Source organism: Xiphias gladius, chromosome 7 (genome assembly GCF_016859285.1).
Source record: "Xiphias gladius isolate SHS-SW01 ecotype Sanya breed wild chromosome 7, ASM1685928v1, whole genome shotgun sequence".
Taxonomy (NCBI): Eukaryota; Metazoa; Chordata; class Actinopteri; order Istiophoriformes; family Xiphiidae; genus Xiphias; species Xiphias gladius.
Genome location: NC_053406.1, coordinates 7,545,960 through 7,565,328, shown reverse-complemented (window position 1 = coordinate 7,565,328; position 19,369 = coordinate 7,545,960). Strand labels below are relative to the sequence as shown.

At 38.7% G+C, this 19,369-nt stretch overlaps 3 protein-coding genes across 8 annotated transcripts in view; 2 read left to right on the top strand and 1 right to left on the bottom strand.

The window, feature by feature from the left end:
• The window catches only part of rap1gap2a (RAP1 GTPase activating protein 2a), a 72,124-nt gene extending 69,842 nt beyond the window's left edge, over window positions 1–2,282 (top strand). For 5 of the 6 annotated variants that reach the window (XM_040130416.1, XM_040130417.1, XM_040130415.1 and 2 more), the window contains one exon: window positions 224–2,282. In XM_040130416.1, coding sequence (XP_039986350.1) covers window positions 224–232 — 9 coding nt within the window. In that variant the 3' untranslated portion in view covers window positions 233–2,282. The remainder of the gene's footprint in view (window positions 1–223) is intronic. The other variant, XM_040130414.1, reaches the window with a different exon arrangement.
• A 23-nt stretch (window positions 2,283–2,305) lies between these two features.
• On the bottom strand, window positions 2,306–4,883 carry si:dkey-52l18.4 (uncharacterized protein LOC560708 homolog). The gene is made up of 5 exons (XM_040130420.1): window positions 4,608–4,883; window positions 3,492–3,833; window positions 3,221–3,355; window positions 3,095–3,123; window positions 2,306–2,974 (listed from the first exon to the last, which is right to left on the bottom strand). Exons 1-5 carry the CDS (start codon window positions 4,657–4,659, stop codon window positions 2,825–2,827), a joined length of 708 nt encoding a protein of 235 aa, XP_039986354.1. The 5' UTR covers window positions 4,660–4,883; the 3' UTR covers window positions 2,306–2,824.
• A 2,099-nt stretch (window positions 4,884–6,982) lies between these two features.
• Window positions 6,983–19,369, top strand: part of blmh (bleomycin hydrolase) — a 30,995-nt gene continuing 18,608 nt past the window's right edge. Inside the window, exons 1-6 of the mRNA XM_040131408.1 lie at window positions 6,983–7,126; window positions 12,308–12,505; window positions 13,892–14,001; window positions 14,934–15,075; window positions 15,289–15,377; window positions 15,493–15,585. Coding sequence (XP_039987342.1) covers window positions 7,117–7,126; window positions 12,308–12,505; window positions 13,892–14,001; window positions 14,934–15,075; window positions 15,289–15,377; window positions 15,493–15,585 — 642 coding nt within the window. The 5' untranslated portion in view covers window positions 6,983–7,116. The remainder of the gene's footprint in view (window positions 7,127–12,307; window positions 12,506–13,891; window positions 14,002–14,933; window positions 15,076–15,288; window positions 15,378–15,492; window positions 15,586–19,369) is intronic.

Here is a 19,369-nt window from a genome sequence, read left to right as displayed (position 1 = left end):
TTTATTATAATTTAAATGAACAGAATTAGTGGAGCATGCTTGGAGCAATAACAAAAGTCCGCCAGTGTGTTTTTGATAGACTCATTGTCTACCTTACAGACATCTCATTATTCCCGGATCATGAAGTGGAGTGGAGCCGGTGTCGGTGTCAGATTGATAAATTCTTGCTGTCAGTGAACACTCTCCTCTAACTAGCCTCTCTCGTCACTCTTCTCTCTTTCAGTCCGAGTAGCTTTGTGGAATGGAAAAAAGCGACTTGCACAACAAAGGGACAGCACAAGCTGATGGAGCTGCAAGAAAGAAAAAAAAGAAAAAAGAAAAAAAACCCGCCACAACAACCATAATATAATCACTTTAAAACCACTTACCTAAAGCCAAGGATAATCTGACAAGATTACCAACTGCAACAGAGTCCCCACGCACTATAAACTAACTGATAATACTGTGAGTGTGTAGGGAGGAGAAACAGCTGACACGCTGGATTTCTTTTTAACCAACCTTTAGCTACAGAAATTAGTCAATGTTACAAGTTGCTGCATCTCAGTTGTTAATTGTTGACATCATATGAAAGTCCTGGCATGGCTGTTATACTGTGAGCGTAGGCCGAGCTAGACTCAGCCTCAGCTTTTTCTCAAGCCTCTTTTGTATAATAAGAGAGATAGAGTGCTCCAAAGGAGTGGTAACATGAGACTCTGGCCGGACTGTTACTCTTTCCCCTTGAATGGTACGTCTTGCAATAGTTCCTCTTCTGTCTAGAAAAAGGGCACAGTCACACACACAAACACACACAGGCACAGGAACTTGTTCTGTAGACTTACAGTAGCAAAGCCTTGGAGGTGGCTACACTGGGAGTCTCAGTTTTCCACTGTAGGATCTGAACTTGTTCTTTGCATATAAAAATGCCTTTCTAGGGAACATCTTTCATTCAAAAAAAAAAAAAAAGCCTTGGTAACCTAGCTAGCATACCTATGACAGCATTTCTGTATCTGTAAGGGTTCATTCAAATCTCTTAACTCAAGTGCTTGGTTAGTGGAAATTAGCTCTCACGGGGCACAGTAGGAGACACCGCCAATGCATTTTGCCATAAGCTTATTTTAGCCAAAGCTGCGCCTTACAATCTATCAAAAGCCCTTTTCACCACCGATGCTCCCTCTCTCTCTCTCTCTTTCTCTGTCTCTCACTGTGTGAGAGGATGAGAATCCTCTGGATCTGGTTGCAGCACAGTTTTGGGTAGCCAGTCAACACCCACATTTGCTGAAAATAGATGTTGCACTTACTGAAAACATTTCACCTTCTGATACCTCCCATTGAAGCTTGCTAGCTCGGTGTATCTGTGTTTATGTTTGGTGGAACTTAAGAGCAGGAAAGTCTCCAAGGTTTTTAAGTCTCCCAGCACGTGAGCTGATTAAGATGACTTGAAAAAAGATGCTTCAGGTTAAAATTAACCTTTGAACCACCTTTGGCAAAAACACTTTGAATGTGAACTTTTTTTTTGTACTTTTGATTTTATGCTTTATTAGCTGTTATTACAAAGTCTCTTAGAAGTAAATTGCAAAGCCAGTTGCTTACAAGCACAACAGGACAATAGGTCCAGTCTAGTCCTCAACTATACTATAGCATTAGCCTCGAGCACAAACTGGAGTTAGCAGGGCAAAGTGGGAGTTTGTTAATCAAGAAAAGGTTAAAAGACACACAGATGTGTTTCCTATGTGACCAAACTGGTAGGTCTTTGGAAGAATTTCTATGTCCTTTTACTGTGTAGAGAACCATTCCTGTTGCCGAGATGATGGCTAAATAGTTTGTGAAGTTCTGTCACATCAAAACACACAAGGTTTAAAGGCCCCAGTCACCCAAATTATGAAAAAACTTTTTTAATTTAGGTGACCTTAAACTGTCCAGGAAGTTGCTTTCAAGGAAGTTCCTTGAGAAGTACCTTTCTAATATATCTGGACTAGAAGTAGATGTAATGACTTAGAAACACTGTTCTCCATTAGCATAGACCAGTTATTACCTCGAGTAAGGGAAGCAGGAACAGAAATCCTCCGGACAGAGGTAGGAAGTTCAGATGTCATTTAGTTTGTAGCAGGTATTGCCTAAACGCCCTGCAGCCTTTTCTCTGTTAATACGCTTAATTTATTAAAATGATAACTTCTTTTGCATTGATGTCATGTAAAAATGTAAGTGCAGAGTACGCTAATTAATAAGGTAAAATGATTAAAGGAAATATATTAATTTAAAAGATGTCTAAACATGTATATGTATATTTGGTTATGTAACGTGCCATTGAGAATTTATTCTAAAATAAAATGTTGTATTTTGTGTCATTTATGTGTTTTCCCTTCTTTTACAATCTCACACTAACCTTGCAAGCTTACAGCTCAATATAGGGGTATTTCTGCCAGTACTTTAATATTTTATGTGAATTAACAAGCACCTCAGCCTGGTTCAGCTGGTATACTGCGATATCTCCTCATTATGTCCTCCACTTGCTGTCCTATATGCTACCTGCATATGAAGGAGTTTTGGCACTTCTCTCATCTCCATAATTAAAACAGTCACTACTTCCATATCACAGTGTAATCAGGGGAGTCTATAGACATTGATAAAAAACTACAAAAAAACAAAGCTGTATCTTCTTTTTTCCTCTGCTTTAAAGATTTTTCACAATGCGCAGGTGAAGTCTTAAGCTCAAGAATGATGAATAGTCAAATATTTATTAGGAAATGCAGTCCTGAAAGTGAGAAGCTCCGAGGCTCCATGAGTCCAAGTCATATGTTTCCTGAAAACGTCTAGGATCGAGCAGTATCCCACAAAATATACTATATTATGTACTCCGAGCAGACAACTCTTCACTTCCACTCTGCTTCGATTGCAGTAAGGGAAATTTTACGGATGAGTACACAGTGGACTGGGCAGACTCTCTGGTGGCTCTCTGTTGCCTCAGTGCATCCTTGGAAATGTCTGCATACACCACCTGTAAAGTGATTAATAAAGAAAGGGCCATATGCCCAAACTGAAGGACATGCCAGGGGAAACAAACAATGCTGGGGACCCTGCAAGGGGCATACTGCTATGAAACAGGACATTCACCCACCTCAACCTCCTGCTGGAACTTGGGGGGAGCTGTAAATGGGGAAAAAAATAAACAATACAGTAAAGAGAGCAGTTTAAGTAACTTTTGGTCATTGTCACATGCTATGAAATTAAGAATTACAGAAACCTTTATGAGAAGAAGTGCTACGTTTCTGCGGTACTGGGCTCAGACAACAAGCTAATCCCAGAATGAGGGGAAGACAAAGAAAGGCACCGGCATAGACCAAAACCCTGTGCAACAAATTCCTCTGAGAGGGGACAGCTGCATGATGGAAGAAAAGGAAGATTGTACACAAATGTAATTAGACTCTTTCGATAAAATACAGTGCACACATGCTTGGACTCACATTCTAATGCACACAGATACATATTAGGTCAACATATATGATTCTACATACCTGCAGTGATGTTCACATACATCAGATGTCCCTGATCAGTGTCACCTTGACCCCATGTAACCGTGCATCCATAGGAGCCTTCATCTAATTGGATGACTCTTAGGAAATTCAAATCTAGGCGAGTTTCATTTACTGAGAGATTCACATTGGTCAAACGGTGCCTTGCAGAGTTTTCAATGGTGCTGAACAATTCATCTGTTGAATTTCTCCACATCCAGTTCCCTGTCCAGGTGTCGCCACAGTGCTGGACCACACAGGAGAGAGACAGACTGCCCCCTTCTGGTACATAAAATACATCACGTTTTGCCAGAACAACCTGGCTGCATTCCTCAGCACCGAGACCTGAAAAAAATAGGAAGTCGCCTTTTAGCTCATTATAGCAGAACAAGAAACTATATAGTACGGACACGGTTTATTGTGCCATTTTTGTACAAGGTAGACTGTTACTGTTATAATATACAGTGTTTTCTTCATGTTAACATCAAAAGACAGTGTGAGAGCCTGAAATTGGACTTATTAAGGTAATTATGCTGTTATTCCATGTCATATAAGCTAAACAAATTGTCAGATATTCCATCATGCCATTACATGTATGTGAGTCATAATATAGTGTATGTAGGCTATAAAATTTATGAAACCACTGTGCAAACAACTCTGTAGCCATCCAGTTGCATAATGTGGATAGAATACCATAAAGAAACCACAACTCTTTTTACTCACCAGATAATTTCCACATGCACAGAACAAATTGTGAGACTTTTATGAGAGTTTGACAAATATATCAAACACAAAATATATGCAACACACTTGAACATGACTGTGATTACCACATCTTGTATTTACAAAAAATATGTAAATTAGAGTGAGTGACTTTATAAAACTTACTTATCAAATATTAATCATAAGTTAAAATAGAAAGATTTTACACACTGAGTTAACCTCACTGCAGGTAAAAACAAGGTCTACAAAAGTAAATTAGTAAAGGTATAAGACTGCGTAGCCTTAGCAAGCCAAGTTCCTAAAATGTAAGATAGTGTATCGAGGGGACTTGCCTAGTTTAAAATGAGAATTTTTAATATGAATTCAGATTTACATGAACTAAAACGTGTTACTTACCAGTAGGAAGAATGCAAAGACAGCTAATGGCACTGAGGAGATAGTTATGCATGTCTGACAGTAACAGTGCTGGTTTCTCAAAGGTTGGTTGTACTTCCTCAGTACAGTTTAAGTGTACATGCCCTGGTTTGACCGGGAGACTTGCTTGGAAAACCAAACTCCTTTGTTGACTTGCAGTCAGTTGTTGGGAGTCGATCGTGTTTCTCTTCCTCTCACTTTCTTTTCCAGTTCTCAGTCATTTGACAGGCTTTGCTTTATGCTGCTGCTGCTCTTGTACAGATGGAGTTAAAGGAAGGAAATGATCCACTAATCATCCCCCTCCACACACACACACACACACATAAACACACACATATAAACACACAAACTTGTACTTCTATCTTTGTGAGGACACTAATTGACACGATGCATTCCCTAACGGCTAAGGAATGCTAGGGCCTAGTCCCTTACCCTAATCCTGAAACCTAATTCTAACCTGAACCCTAAAACCAAGTCTTCACCCTCAGACAGACATTTGAAGGTGTGTGGACCGGCCAAAATGTCCTCACTTTCCCCAAAATGTTCTCACTCCATGTGGTATATAACACAAACTAGTCCTCACAAAGACAGAAGTACAAGTACACACACACATGCCATAAGGCTAACAGACTAAATTACGGGAAAGCAATGACTTCAGCAGTGGGGATATAACTTTCCAACAGGAAAGAGGCCAATTTCAATGAAAAGCAATATAGAGAAAGCATAACTGAGCAACGCTGAAACTAACCACTTTCTAGTTTCTGGTTTTGTTTCTGCTTTTGGTTTTGTTTTTAATTTATTGACGTATTTACTGTATCATAAAATGCCTGCCCAGCCGGTTTGTTCGTGCTGTACGATGACCCTGATGAATTTTAACCGCAGCTGGCTGATCTTCAATAACGAGTTAAGAGTTAAGACATTGCAACAGCACATATGACTTCAATTTAACTAAGCAGGTCGAGAAGGGTTAAAGGATTTAAAGAACCGTGCTACTATTGCAACAGGCAAATGTTTAGATTTTGTACACCCTGGACATTCCCAGCCACAAATAGCAAACCGATTTTCAGCAGAAGGTTATCCTTCAAAATAAAAGCTGCGTACTTTTGAAGAGATAAAATACTGAGCAAATATTGGGGTCTATAGAATGTAAGCAAAACCTGAGATTAATTCATATTTAATTAAGATTCAGTTTTGAAAGTATTTTTGTGCAGTGTCGCTCTGGAACTTTGGATTACTCACACATAGTATGGTTTTATTTTGTAAAACCGGGGCGCTCGTTTAATGTTGGTCCCTGTCGTCCCACTCACATGATGTGTGGCACGGGCAGGGTAAGTCAGAAAAGGGATGGACTCTGGACTGCAACGCAAAATAAAACAGCTGGAAAAATCTGTTCATAGTCTTAACTCCTTTAGTTCATGTGAGGCATAATAGTCGGCATTAGTTTAATTCAGATCTAGCAGCAGGGGTCATCATTCATAATGCAATTTGAGATCCAGAGTGGCTGGAAATAATTTTTTCTCAACAATTGAAATAGTGTTGACTCCACATGGATCAACAGAGAAAAATAAAATCAGTCTCTCTCTTTGCTTGAGGGGAATCAATGTGGGCTATATATTCAAAAGCAAAAACTTTACTTGAGTCAATTTTACCCACAGCGCACAAAATATTCACCTTGGTTGGTTGCCTTCCAAGGATAGGACCACTAATATTTATTTTCTTCAGTAACATAAAGTGTATTATCACACGTCTAGCCATGTATAAGAACTGTAAGTGCCAGATGCTGTTAGAAAAACAAACATGAAAAAAATGAAGAAAATAATTTAAAATCAATGAATATATAAATATATATATAAATATGTCTTGCAAAGTCTTTTTTTTTTAGAAATAGTAAAAAAAAAAATCTATTGTATAGGCTTAAAATTTGGGTTTTTGAGCAAAGTAGGGTTAATGAACTAAAAGAAAATTTAAGCTCTTTCCTAAAATCTTTTAAAACCAAAAATTTACTTTGCAACCTTTCAGGAAATGTTCCTAGAATAAAAAAAAAATGATATCCATGATTTGTTTGAGGTTGGCTATAGGAAGAATTTTTTTTTTTCCTCCCTGCTTTTCAGCTGTGGAACTTTGTTACAGATGACAGTTTACATTTTGTGTGGAATTTTATGTTGGAAGTGTCAACTGACGTGACTGAAGTCTCAAAACAATGATTCAATCGCGGTGTTAATTAAACAAATCCAGGTTTTGTTAAGGTGCATCTCTTTGTCACTTGTCTCACTCAGGGCACACATTTCCTGCTGTGACTTATCTTCGATGGGTTTTGGGGGGTAGGAATATAAATAGATAACAAACTCCGCCCTGCCGCCACGTCAAAGACCAACTGCGTGTCCATAAACGAGCGCACCCTGTGATCACGCTGACTGTCGCTGTGAGAGATAAACAAAGAGCCGGTGGCTTTTCAGGAAAACAGGCAACGCTCCTCAAGCTCCTCGGGAACATGGAATCTGGTAGGTCGGGTGCCACTTTTTCCTGTGTCGGTCACGTTGGTTTGTGTCGCCGGCAGCCTGAGTGCAGTGTGTATTTGACAGCTAGAGGATGACAGCTGATGGAGCTAACAGGCTAAGTTAGCATGCACTGCATTAGCTTGTCAGTTTGCTAGCGCGACTTTGCCGCTGTTTTCTCAGGTACGTTGACATTTCATTCCCGACAGATTGTCAGTAAGGGACCGACATCCAAACTGTAGACGCAGGCAGCTAACACAATTTAACTCGTTTGGCAGAAGCTATTGTCCGCTGCAGGACCAGGAAATGGTAGCATGTGCGGCTAGCTAGTCAAGAATAAGTGTCAGAAGTGCCAGAAGCTGTCAAACTCTCTAAAGTCTTAGCGATTCATTTAAGTGGGGTTTTCGTTAGGAAGCGCAGTTTCCTTTTATAAAAGAGGAAAGTTTCGCCTATGTTATACCACTCCTTTAATTCGTTTTTTTTTCTGTCCAAGTTAACCTTTAGCCAGCCAAGACGGGTGAGTGGGATTTTTTTTCTCAGGTTTCAATCTGTCACTGTACTAGGAACTGAAGTGACAGATTGAAACCGGAGTTTTATGAACCTCTGGTTTCATAACACTTCTTACGTGGCAGGCAAACGTTTGGGCTGTTGTCAGATGATTATTTCTGAGACCCGTGTTAACGAATTGTCCTCTTCTGTAGAACATGTATTTCCCCCATATTATTAAAGTTTGAATTAAAATAATGACCTCGATGCTGTCATAATACTGAAATGTGATTTTTGTCAGCTACTGTGAATCTCTACTGAGCCTCCGCTGTTATTAGGCTTCATGCCAATAGTCGTTCGGCCCTTTGCACATGAAGCAGTGATGGGCATAATAAAGTGCTTATCTAAAATAAAGCCGGGTGTATAACCAGTAAAGTATAAATTTGAAAGTCACCCTGGACGCCTGTGCTTGGCCTCTCTTCAATGAAAACCAATGTGATGTCTGTCCTCACCATTCATGCCCTCACATGTTGAAATATGTCAGGCCAACTAACTAACTAACTAACTAACTTAACAAACTGACCCCTTAGTTAAGCTCAGCTGTTCTAGAGTCTGTGCTTCAACACACACCACACCTTTCTTATCTTGCATTTGCGTAGACCGCTGTTAGTTTGATATCGGCTGATACTTTGATACAGAGTAAACATTCATATGTCCCCTTTCAAAAAGAAAAAAAAAAAAAAAATCATGCGAAACCCCATGCAGGCCTGCTCTCAAAATATTCTCTGTCTAAGACTTGCTTCTGCTTTTTTTCCTAATAATAAGGGCATGACTGTTAATGAAGTTTGACACTGCTCTAATCTGTGGCGGTCAGTGCATTTCAGCTTTGTGTCAATGGAAAATAACAGAATGCAGCTGAGAGAGAGGGGTCGAACTTTAGGCAGCATGCATGACTGGGCAATGTCCCTCTCAATGTTTAATTGCTTTACACTATTATTTGATGGAATTACAAACCACACACCAGTGCCAGTTTGATTCTGTCAAAGTGTGTGTGCGCCCCTCCTTCCCCGGTCCAGCGGGACTAGACAAGCTTTCCAGTGTGTTCCTCTCACAGATGGAGCCAGAGGAGTGATGCCAGCCCTGAGCTCCCTAGGGCAACTTGTAGTACTACTTGAAAGCATTCTTGATTTCATCCTTGTTTGCTGCCACTGTCCCTCCCTTTTCCAAGTCTGTCCTTCAGGCTTTATTGGAACTCCAATCATAATTGTGTTCAGAATCTTTAATAGACTATTCTCCATTATTATCTCTGTACGGAAAGTGGAAAAAAGAATGCGCCAGACAGCTTCAGTATTCAACAAGGATGTTCTGTTAGCTTATGATAATTGATCTTGTGTTTTCCAGGCATGATTGTAACATCTTAGTGCATTACTGCTCATAAATAAGATCTTAACTGGGAAGTGTGTATGCCCAAAGTGCACAGATGAGTCATGGGAATTGGGACAATGGGGAAATTCCTCCTCCAGCTTGTAGACATCTGTCTGACTGTCTAGCTGTGAAATTCTTCCTATTACAAGTTAACACATACTCAGCTATACCTGTCCTAGTTTGAAGGAGAACCAATATTTTTGCATTTTCAGATAAAGTTCTCCTCATATTTTGTTAGTAACCATTTACTGCCCTCCAAAACACTCGGCTAAAATTTTTCTTGGTGAGCTAAGTGACCTGTTGTCTTTAATTTGTACGTATTTTGATTGTCTTATCATATCAGGGGATTTCAACTTGCATGTAGATAATCTGAGTGCTAGCTAAGGAACTAGATGCATTACTTGATAGTTTCAGTTTAACACAGTATGTACAGGTGCTTTCTTTGAGTAAGAACTTTCAAAAGCCTCAAGTGAACTGTCAGACTCTGTATATGATTTGTTGAATAATTTTTATTCAAAAAAGGTAAATTTTATGGACGCCATTGCTCCAGTAAAAGTTAGATGGTCAAAAACAAACTGAAAGTACCATGGAAACAAATGGTAAAGTCCAACCCGTTAAACTCCTGAAAAGAGAGTGTAGGAAAACTGAAAAGAAAATGGTACAAATATAAACTCCATAATCACTATGAAATGCATAAGGAGATGCTTCACACATATGATACTGAAATAGAGTCTTGGTTGAAATTATTGGCAACCCTGAATTTTTAGGTACAGAATATAGAATAAATTCAGAAATAAATTCAAATGTACCAATTTTGTATAATCAGAATCTTTAATAACAACAACCGCAAATAAATTCTTTCATATAGTGAAATAAAAAATACAGACATAAAAGGTACGTTTGACACAATTATTGGTACTGTTTTGATGAATTTAAATTAGTTCCAGTTTTTCTTTCACAATGGCAAAAACGAGATAGCTGTCTGAGAGCATCAGAAATGCTATTATCAAAAAACATAACAATTCCAAAAGCTACAAGGCAATCGCCAAAGATCTTGAAATCCCTGTTTGTAAGGTTATCACAAAGTTTCACAATCATAAAACTATTAAGACGCTTCTAGAAAAATCTCAATGAAAAGTCTGCTAAAATGCAAATTGCAGAAAAAAACATCACGTGAGGCATCTAAAGATCTTCAGGCTGACCTGGAGCAATCTGAAGTGGCAGAGAGTACCAGCAGACAGGCGCAAGAAGATGCAAGAAGAAAATATTTTGATTATACAAAATTAGTTAAAATGCATTTATCTGAAGATATTTATAAAGATATTTATAAATTCTGACCTTAAAATTTAGGGGTTCAAATAATTTCAACCAGGACTGTATGCATAACAAGACAGTCTTATTTTCTCTAACATCATCAATATAGGTATAAACAATACACGTACACTATCTGTTGAGATTTTAACTAACCCACCTTCACAGTTGGCACCTGAACTTATATCTGTTAATAAGTGCAACGAGTGTTGCTTTTTTCAAAGTTAAAATTGATAAACTACGACAAAACATCTCTTCTCAATCACTAACAGATAAACATTTTGAATTACTAACTCAACTCCTCCATTTACTGATTAGATACTTTGGCTACCAACTTCTTCAAATCCGTCTTTCATCTCATAGCAGCAGACGTGCTCTAAATTGTAAGTGTGTCGCCGCTGTCTGGCACATTCCGTAAGTCCCTGAAAACAGCTGTTCTAAAGCCCCTCCTGAAAAAGAATAGTCTAGATGCTTCCATACTGAACAACTACAGGCCCATATCTAATCTACCATTTGTTGGCAAAACCATTGAAAAAGTAGTTTTTCATGAACTATCCACTTTCTTAACGTCAAATGGGTATTATTCATTAGTTTCATACAGGCTTCCGTTCTAATCACAGCACTGAAACACTCTCATTAAAGTAGTAAATGATGTGCGCATTAATAGCGATACAGGCAAAACATCAGTCCTAGTATTATTGAACCTAAGTGCGACCTTTGACACTGTAGATTATAACATATTACTACACAGACTTGAACATTGTGTTATATTTTCAGGTACATTATTCAAGCGGCTCGGAGCATACTTACAAGACAGGAGCTTTTTTCCCCCCAGTGTCTCTATTATTCTGCCTTTTACATGCCCCTGCTTGGACAAATCATCAAAAACAATAACATTTCTTATCATAACTATGGAGATGATAGATGAAATTTACTTAGTCCTCTCACCGAAAGACTCTGGTCCCCTAGGCTCTCTTTGTCAGTGCATTGACAAGATAAATGGCTGCATGTTATAAAATTTTCTTCAGCTGAACAAGGACAAAACTGAAATAATCTTATTTCTGAAAAATGAGGAGAGACTTAGAATTGACACTCATCTCAATACAAAAGGACTTAAAGTGAAGGACATTGTTATTAACCTTGATGTCTTAATCGATTGCAATCTAAATCACCTTTTACTATCTCAAAAATCTAGTCAGACTGAGGCCTTATGTCAAAACATGATTCATAAAAACGTATTCATGCTTTTATATCCAGCAGGGTTGACTACTGTAATGGTCTTTTCACAGGCCTTCTTATAAAGACTATCAAACAGCTTTAGCTTGTACAAAGCGCAGCTGCTACAATTCTTAAGAGAACCAAAAAAACTGACCACATAACTCCGATACTTAAGTCCTTACACTGGTCTATAGTGTGTCACAGAATTGACTTTAAGGCACTACTGCTTGTTTATAAATCACTACATGGGGCAGTATCAAAATACCTCTCAGAAATGTTTCAGCATTACACACATGCTAAAATGAGTAAGTTAGTAATACCTACTTTGAGAACTAAACACGGTGAAGCAGCTTTTAGCTGCTATGCTGCTCAGCTCTGAAACCATCTTCCTGATGCTATCAAAAGTGCTCCAACCGTAGCCAGTTTCAAGTCTAGACTTAAAATCCAATTGTTCTCAGATGCTGTTTGTTAACTGATCGAATGTACTCTACCTTCTGTTAGGGAATTTACTAATTTTATTTTAATCTCTTATTTTTATTTTTGTAATGATTTTTGTCCTTCTATTTGTTCATTTGTAAAGCACTTTGAGTTGCCAATGTATATGAATTGTGCTATATAAATACATTTGCCTTGCCTTATTGGTGCTTGCTCTCCTGCCTTCTTCCTTTCACCATTAAGTCTGCTATTCCTGTCTTTTATTCTTCATTGCATCCTTCCCTCTCTACCTCTCCCATCTACCTCCTCCAGGTCTGAGTCAGGAAAAAGTAGCCACCTTCCTTAAGCGGCTGCGGGCCGAGCCACGCTACCTGTTGGCCCAGAATGTGTCAACGTGCATCGACCCGTTGGAAGTTTGTCTGCACCGGCAGACTGTCCAGGATACTGTGCACATCTTCCAACACTCTATCCCCACAGAGGGCAAACCCATAACTAACCAGAAAAACTCAGGTGAGGACATAATGTAGTACAGCAACATTCATGATGTAGCATACCTTCCAGGAAGAAGAAATATGTTTTGTATGTTTTAGACATTTAGACATTTTCACACACCTGGTTTCCAGCAGGTCTTCATGATAACAAATGGAACATAAGCTGCACATTTAACTCAAATAATATTTTTGTCTTAAATATTTCCTGACTGCAGTAATGCATCACAAATGATGGATATGCAAACTCTAAGTTCTGATATAATGTTGCACAGTTGTTTTGTGGTAGTGTTTGTTGCAAAAGTGATTTCCAGACAGTGAGTGTGAATGACCAGCAATATCTGTAAATATCCGCCTGTTTTATTACTTAAAATGGTGAAAAAACAAAATATCCATTTCATGGAATATATGTATGATTTATGCATTTACGTGTCCTGTAAATTCAGGTGCACTCTGACAGACCTCTCACATGAAACATTTTTTTGTGAAATTTGGTTGCTGCAGCTTTTTAAAGCATATACCAAGTATACATAACTCCCGGTTTGCACATCTTTTGCCATCCGTTTTGTATAACAGTTAAAATTTGCACTTTTATTTGGATGGAGTTACCATGAAAAAGAAGTAGTATATTGAAGGATTTAAATCAGTTGCCAAGAGGATTATCTCACTAAAATTATCAGATGGCCAATTTAAAAAAAAAAAAAAAAAATTCCCCCTGCACTTTTGTCCATAGTTCCCTGTTTTCTGGCTGAAAACTGGTTTTGCTATGTGGACTCCAGTGCCTCACAACCACGGTAAGTGGTGCAGCTGGAACCACTAATCATGTGTTGGCGTATACAGTGTAGGCTATAAAGGTTGGTCTTGTCTCAAAAATAGACTAAATGTCTCAAAAAGTCTAGAGATGGATGCACTTTGTGCATCTTGAAGACAACCCATGGTGACTCTAAAAGTGGACTGTAGCTCTGAAACTGATAAATGCATTAATCCTCCCTCATGGACAGCCATTGGTTTCCACTTATTTCAGCACAATATGGAATAAACCTACATAGACATGAAACTTTTGTCAGATAGGTCCATCCCGCTCCTGCATCAATCTAAAAACCTGCAGCAAGCTTTGGAGGACATCCACATGCATTTATTAGCCTAGTCGCAATGATTACAAAATGTTTATTAAAACCATCAGATCAGCTCTAAGAGTTCTTAGTCAGGTACAACCCTGTTGTTCAGTGAAGGGATCTAATGAACAAGTGACTCTAGCCTTTCAGGTTTCGGAGTGCTATTGAATATATAGAGATGCCCTTGTGCATGTGAACACAAGCAGCACTGCAGGTGCCGGGACAGACGTATTTAGTCCTCGCTAAACTGCATGTTTCTCAAAATCTGTCTTTGACTTCTTTTTACCACTTAGGGAGATGTTGGATCTTCTCATGCCTCAACGTCATGCGACTTCCCTTCATGAAGAAGTTTAACATAGAGGAGTTTGAGTTCAGTCAGTCCTATCTCTTTTTCTGGGACAAGGTAAGGCATAAAAGGTCTGTTTTTTCTCCTTGTGGGCTTAGAGATGTACCGTATATTCCTCTACTCTAGATGAATTTTTTTTCTGAACTTGCTTTTTTTTTTTTGGTTGAATTCTTGTGTTTTGTTGTCATGTGGAAGGTAGTTGGTAATATGTTTGGGTGTTTCCTCACATATCTTAAATTTCCTTTATTTGCTTTTTTTCCATTTTTAGTGATGAGTATTATAACATACTGATAAATGGATGCACGTATTGGCACTGGTACAGTGTTATTATGCAGCACTCTACTACTATACAGTCATTGTCCCACTAAAACTCTTCTTTGTGTGTTGTGCTCAGTGCTCTTCCCGGGCTGACATCACAGTGACAACTCGATAACTGTATCGCTTTCTGGCCTCATGTCTTTTTCTCCTATGTGTTTCGACAGGCGGTGGTTGCAACGTGATTATGCATTTTTGTTGTAACAAGTGCCAGACGTGGGGACTAACACTAAATGTAATATCAGTTCTAAATAAGAAAGTAGTAAATGCCAAACTAAGAATATCCTGTCCCCTCTCTCAGCCACTCGCCTACTACATTACATCAAGGGTGTAGATTTGTCTTTCAGACCTCTAAATGCTAATTATTAAAGTGACTTGAAATTTGAACATTTCCTTTCAAGCTGTGTTTATTTGGGGGTGGGGGTTCACAAAGCTGCAAATTCCAAGTCCTTTTAATTCATTTGGCCAAATGGGACAATAGAGGCTGAAGTGTTACAGTAGTCAAGTCTCAAGTCTGGATTTTTGTCTAACTCAAGTCCCAGTCTTAAGTCTACATGTCTGCATTATATACAATAAAGTAAGTTGATATATTATTAGATGGTAGCCCTTCTCAGCTTTTTTCCCCCTATATTTACCCACCACATCTCTTGTCATGTTTGTTCTGTTTTCTATAGGTTGAGCGTTGCTACTACTTCCTCCAAGCCTGTGTGGAGACAGCACAGAGGAAGGAGCCAGTGGACGGACGCCTCGTACAATTCCTGCTCTCCAATCCAACCAATGACGGAGGACAGTGGGACATGCTGGTCAATCTCATTGGTTAGCTCTCACTATGATACATAATCACACACGAAAATCATGTTGAATGATTGACTAACCCGTATAATTGTGCAGTTACAAAGGTACTTGGTTATTAGGAAAATCAAGTATACTTTCTCTTAACATGTAAATCTTCTAACAGAAGAAAACACTGGAATATTACAGTTACCTGACTGAATTAAAAAATATTGTTTTATACTGTCCTGTCTACAGAAAAGTATGGCGTCATTCCAAAGAAATGCTTTCCAGAGTCACACAGCTCAGAAGCTTCACGCAGAATGAATGACATCCTCAATCATAAGGTGCCTTTTCACTTTTCTTGCTGTTCAAGCTAATTCAATCCAGTTCAAATACAAGTAAGTCATGTATTCGGTGAGGTTTCACTGACTATTGTTTTTGTCTCACTGTGTGCCACAGCTGAGAGAATACTGCCTAAGACTGAGGAACATGGTGGCAAGTGATGTTACTAAAGATGAACTGTCTGATGCTATGGACACCATGATAGAGGAGGTGAGACTGAGGGCACACAAAGCTGTTTCCTGTAGAATATTGTATATAGGGCATTTCCACCACAGGAACTTTGCCAGGCATGAAGAAACTTTTGAGGAATTCAGGAATATAACCTATGTTTGACTGGAGGAACAAGGGTCTAACTTGAGTTCCTGTACAATAAATTCCAAGTGCCAAAAAAGTCCTTGCTCCGCGGTTAGTACGGTCCAAAGGTTCAGGAAGCATCAGGGCAAAGTTTGCACTGCTGAAAGTTGCCGATTGATCAAATACAGACCTTGCACCTGCTACAACTGTGTAAAGCTTCACTAACAAATTGGATGACTCTAGTGTCTATATTAGGTCGAGGGATGAACGTTTTTTGTAGTGTTTATTCCCATCAAACATCAAACTTTGACAGCTATGTAGTTGGCTTTCTTATTGGTTTTCTTTCATGTGGCTGTGTACTAAAGCAGAAATAAGTAAACAAAAAACACTTAACAGATTGTACTTTGGAGACAGGTGTTATGAAGTTTTTTTTAGTCTCCTTTTCATTCATTCACTAGAACTATTCAAACATGAGAATGGCTCAAATGTAAATATAAAGAAGTACAGGATGGCTCTGTGTTGTTTCCTCGTGTGGGAAAATTGCATCTCAAATCCTCCTGCTCAATCCTCACGGTTTTTCAGAGGTAGCAGAAATGCAAATAGGAATGTGCAAAAAAAAAAACATTTTAGCAAAGTCCTTATAGGCAAGTCTCGCCACTCGGCAGCCATTTTGGCAATGCCCCCTGGCAGTTATTTCGAGCTAACAAGACCAGGGTTACCGAGACATAAAAACTGCATGTATAGAATCACCAGTTAAATCTGTTTAAAAACCGCTTAAAAAGTTTGGTGACTTTGCCCCAAAATAAGGTTTTAAATGCATGCGCAAGGTTTCTCGACACCAACCTCCTTTACAGCTCAATCCAGAGTGCCGTTACGTGCAATGATGCCGTCAGCTCATCTTACCAGAGAACTTGAACAAATGCCATGCTAATTCACATTATGGATAGCCTACAGTAAGCCGAGAAAACAATAATTACACTTACCTGCATGTGATTTTGTATTGACTGTAAACATAGAGTTTATGTCTAATGTTTAAATCAATTGAAACTGTAGTGAACTTCAACTGTGTGCTTGCATCAGTGCAACAACAAGATTGACTTGATATGTTTCCCGGTTTGACTGTTATACAGCAAATTGGCTTTTTGGGGGGAAGGGCAGGATATGTGTCAAACAAACGCCATCTTTGGTGTTACAGACCTTTCTATTCAGGATTCTTTTAAGTGGTTTGTTTCCTCCCTTATAACATCTCTGATTTTAGTTCTTAGGTTAGTTCCTCTTGTTTCATAGCTCTTGGAACTATTTGGAAGAAAGAGTTATACAATGTGATGATGGCGGATTCATTTTTTTTAAAGAAGCACTGGTACATTCAGATTAGTGTACGCATACATATTGAATAAATTACATCAAATGTTTTATACCTTACACCTTGTTCAACTTTGTTACATTGTTCCATTTTTACCAGAAGAGGGGGCTGTCAAATAATAGTTTGAATGTCTGAGAGGAGCAATGTTGAAACAGAAGTTTAATGGATATATAATGGGTTAAGGTTAGAATGATAGGTTCAAGGTTCAGGCTAAAACTGTTAATGTATGGTAAATCATGGTATGTATGGTAGATCAGGGTTAAAGTTCCCAAATTTTATGCTAATGAGATGCTACAAATAGTAATATAGTGATGCTTTTTGTAGCTGTCCACTTTTTGACATTTTTAATTTGGTGCCAGTGATCCACAACACAACTTGAAGGGGTACATAAAATGCTGTTTTAATTATCATAGACATTAAACACAGCTTTAAAAATCCTAAACCAAATACTCTTATTTATTGTTTAATTTAATACAATACAGCACAATATATATTCAATCTTGTATACAGTTTAATACAACATTCATTCATGTTGTCTACAGTTTCATTTAACAGCAACAATGTCTTTGCACCCACCGATCGGCCACAACATTAAAATCCGTTGCTGGTAACTGGTTTTAATGTTGTGGCTGATTGGTGTATACAGTGCATTCAGAAAGTTTTCAGACCCCTTCACATTTTTCACACTTTGTTACGGTGCAGCCTTATGCTAAAATCATTTAAAGTAATTTTTCCCTAATCAATCTACACTCAATACTCCATGATGACAAAGCGAAAACTGAATTTTAGAAATTTTTGTAAATTTATTGAAAAAGGAAAAAGTGAAATATCACATTGACATAATTATTCAGACCCTTTGCTATGACATGTAAAATTTAGCTCAGGTGCCCTCCATTTCTCAAGATCATTTCTGAGATGTTTCTATACCTTGATTGGGGTCCTCCTCTGGTTAAGTCAATTGATTGGACGTGACTTGGAAAAGCACACAATGGTCTATAGAAAGTCACAACGCATATCAGAGCAAAAACCAGGCCATGAGGTCACAGTAACTGCCTGCAGAGCTCAAAGACAGGATTGTTTTGAGACACAGATCTGTGGAAGGCTGCAAAAAAAAAATCTGCTGCATTAAAGGTTCCCGAGAGCACAGTGGTCTTCACAGTTCTTACATGGAAGAAGTTTGGAACAACCAGGACTCTTCCTAGAGCTGGCCCCCTGGCCAAACTGAGCAATCGGGGGAGAAGGGCCATGGTAGGAGAGGTGACAAAGAACCTGATGGTCACTCTGTCTGAGCTCCAGAGATCCTGTGTGGAGATGGGAGAAACTTCCAGAAGGAAGGGCAACTCCACTAATATGGGCTTATAGCAGAATGACCAGATACAAAAACCTCTCCTCAGTTGACGCATGAAAGCCTACTTGGAGTTTGTAAAAAAGCACCTAAAGGACTCTCAGGCTTTGAGGAACAAGATTTTCTGGTCTGATGAAACCAAGATAGAACTTTGTGGCCTCAATTGTAAGCATCATGTCTGGAGGAAACCAGGCACTGCTCATCACCTGCCATACACCATCCCAATGGTGGGGCATCATCATGCTGTGGGGGTGTTTTTTCAGTGGTGGGGACAGGGAGACTGGTCAGGGTTGAGAAAAGCTGAACGGAGCAAAGAACAGAGATATCCTTAATGAAAACCTGGTCCAGAGCGCTCAGGACCTCAGACTGGGCTGAAGGTTCTCCTTCCAGTAGCCCAGCCAGAGCCTGACTTAAACCCAGTCAAACATCTTTGGAAAGACCTGAAAATAGCTGTTAACCGACAGTCCACATCCAACCTGACAGATCTTGAGAGGATCTGCAGAGAAGAATGACAGAGAATCCCCAAAACCAGGTGTGCAAAGCTTGTCATGTCATACCCAAGAAGACTTGAGGCTGTAATCACTGCCAAAGTTGCTTCAACTAAGTACTGAGTAAAGGGTCTGAATAATTATGTCAATGTGATATTTCAGTTGTTCGTTTTTAATGAATTTGCAAAAAATTCTAAAATTCTGTTTTCGCTTTGTTGTTATGGGGTATTGAGTGTAGATTGATGTGGGAATAAATAAATTTTAAAAATGTTAGCATATGTCTGCAACATAACAACAAAATGTGAAAAAAGTGAAGGGGTCTGAATACGTTACGTTACGTAAGCACTAAATAATTAAAGACCCTAACATCACTTTCAAAATACCAGCCTGTGCTTGCGAATGCATGGTAACATTGTTTTCTTAGTATTCTGTCATTCCGTTTTTATTTATTTATTTATTTTTATTTTTTTGCATTTTAAAAGTTGTCCCTTTCTTGTGAACACA

Coding starts and splice junctions, on each gene's coding strand:
- si:dkey-52l18.4 (XM_040130420.1), bottom strand. CDS start 4,659: ATGCATAACTATCTCCTCAGTGCCATTAGCTGTCTTTGCATTCTTCCT. Junction 3,356..3,491: donor GTATGTGAACATCACTGCAG/GTATGTAGAATC, acceptor TCCATCATGCAG/CTGTCCCCTCTCAGAGGAAT. Junction 2,975..3,094: donor AGTTCCAGCAGGAGGTTGAG/GTGGGTGAATGT, acceptor ATCACTTTACAG/GTGGTGTATGCAGACATTTC.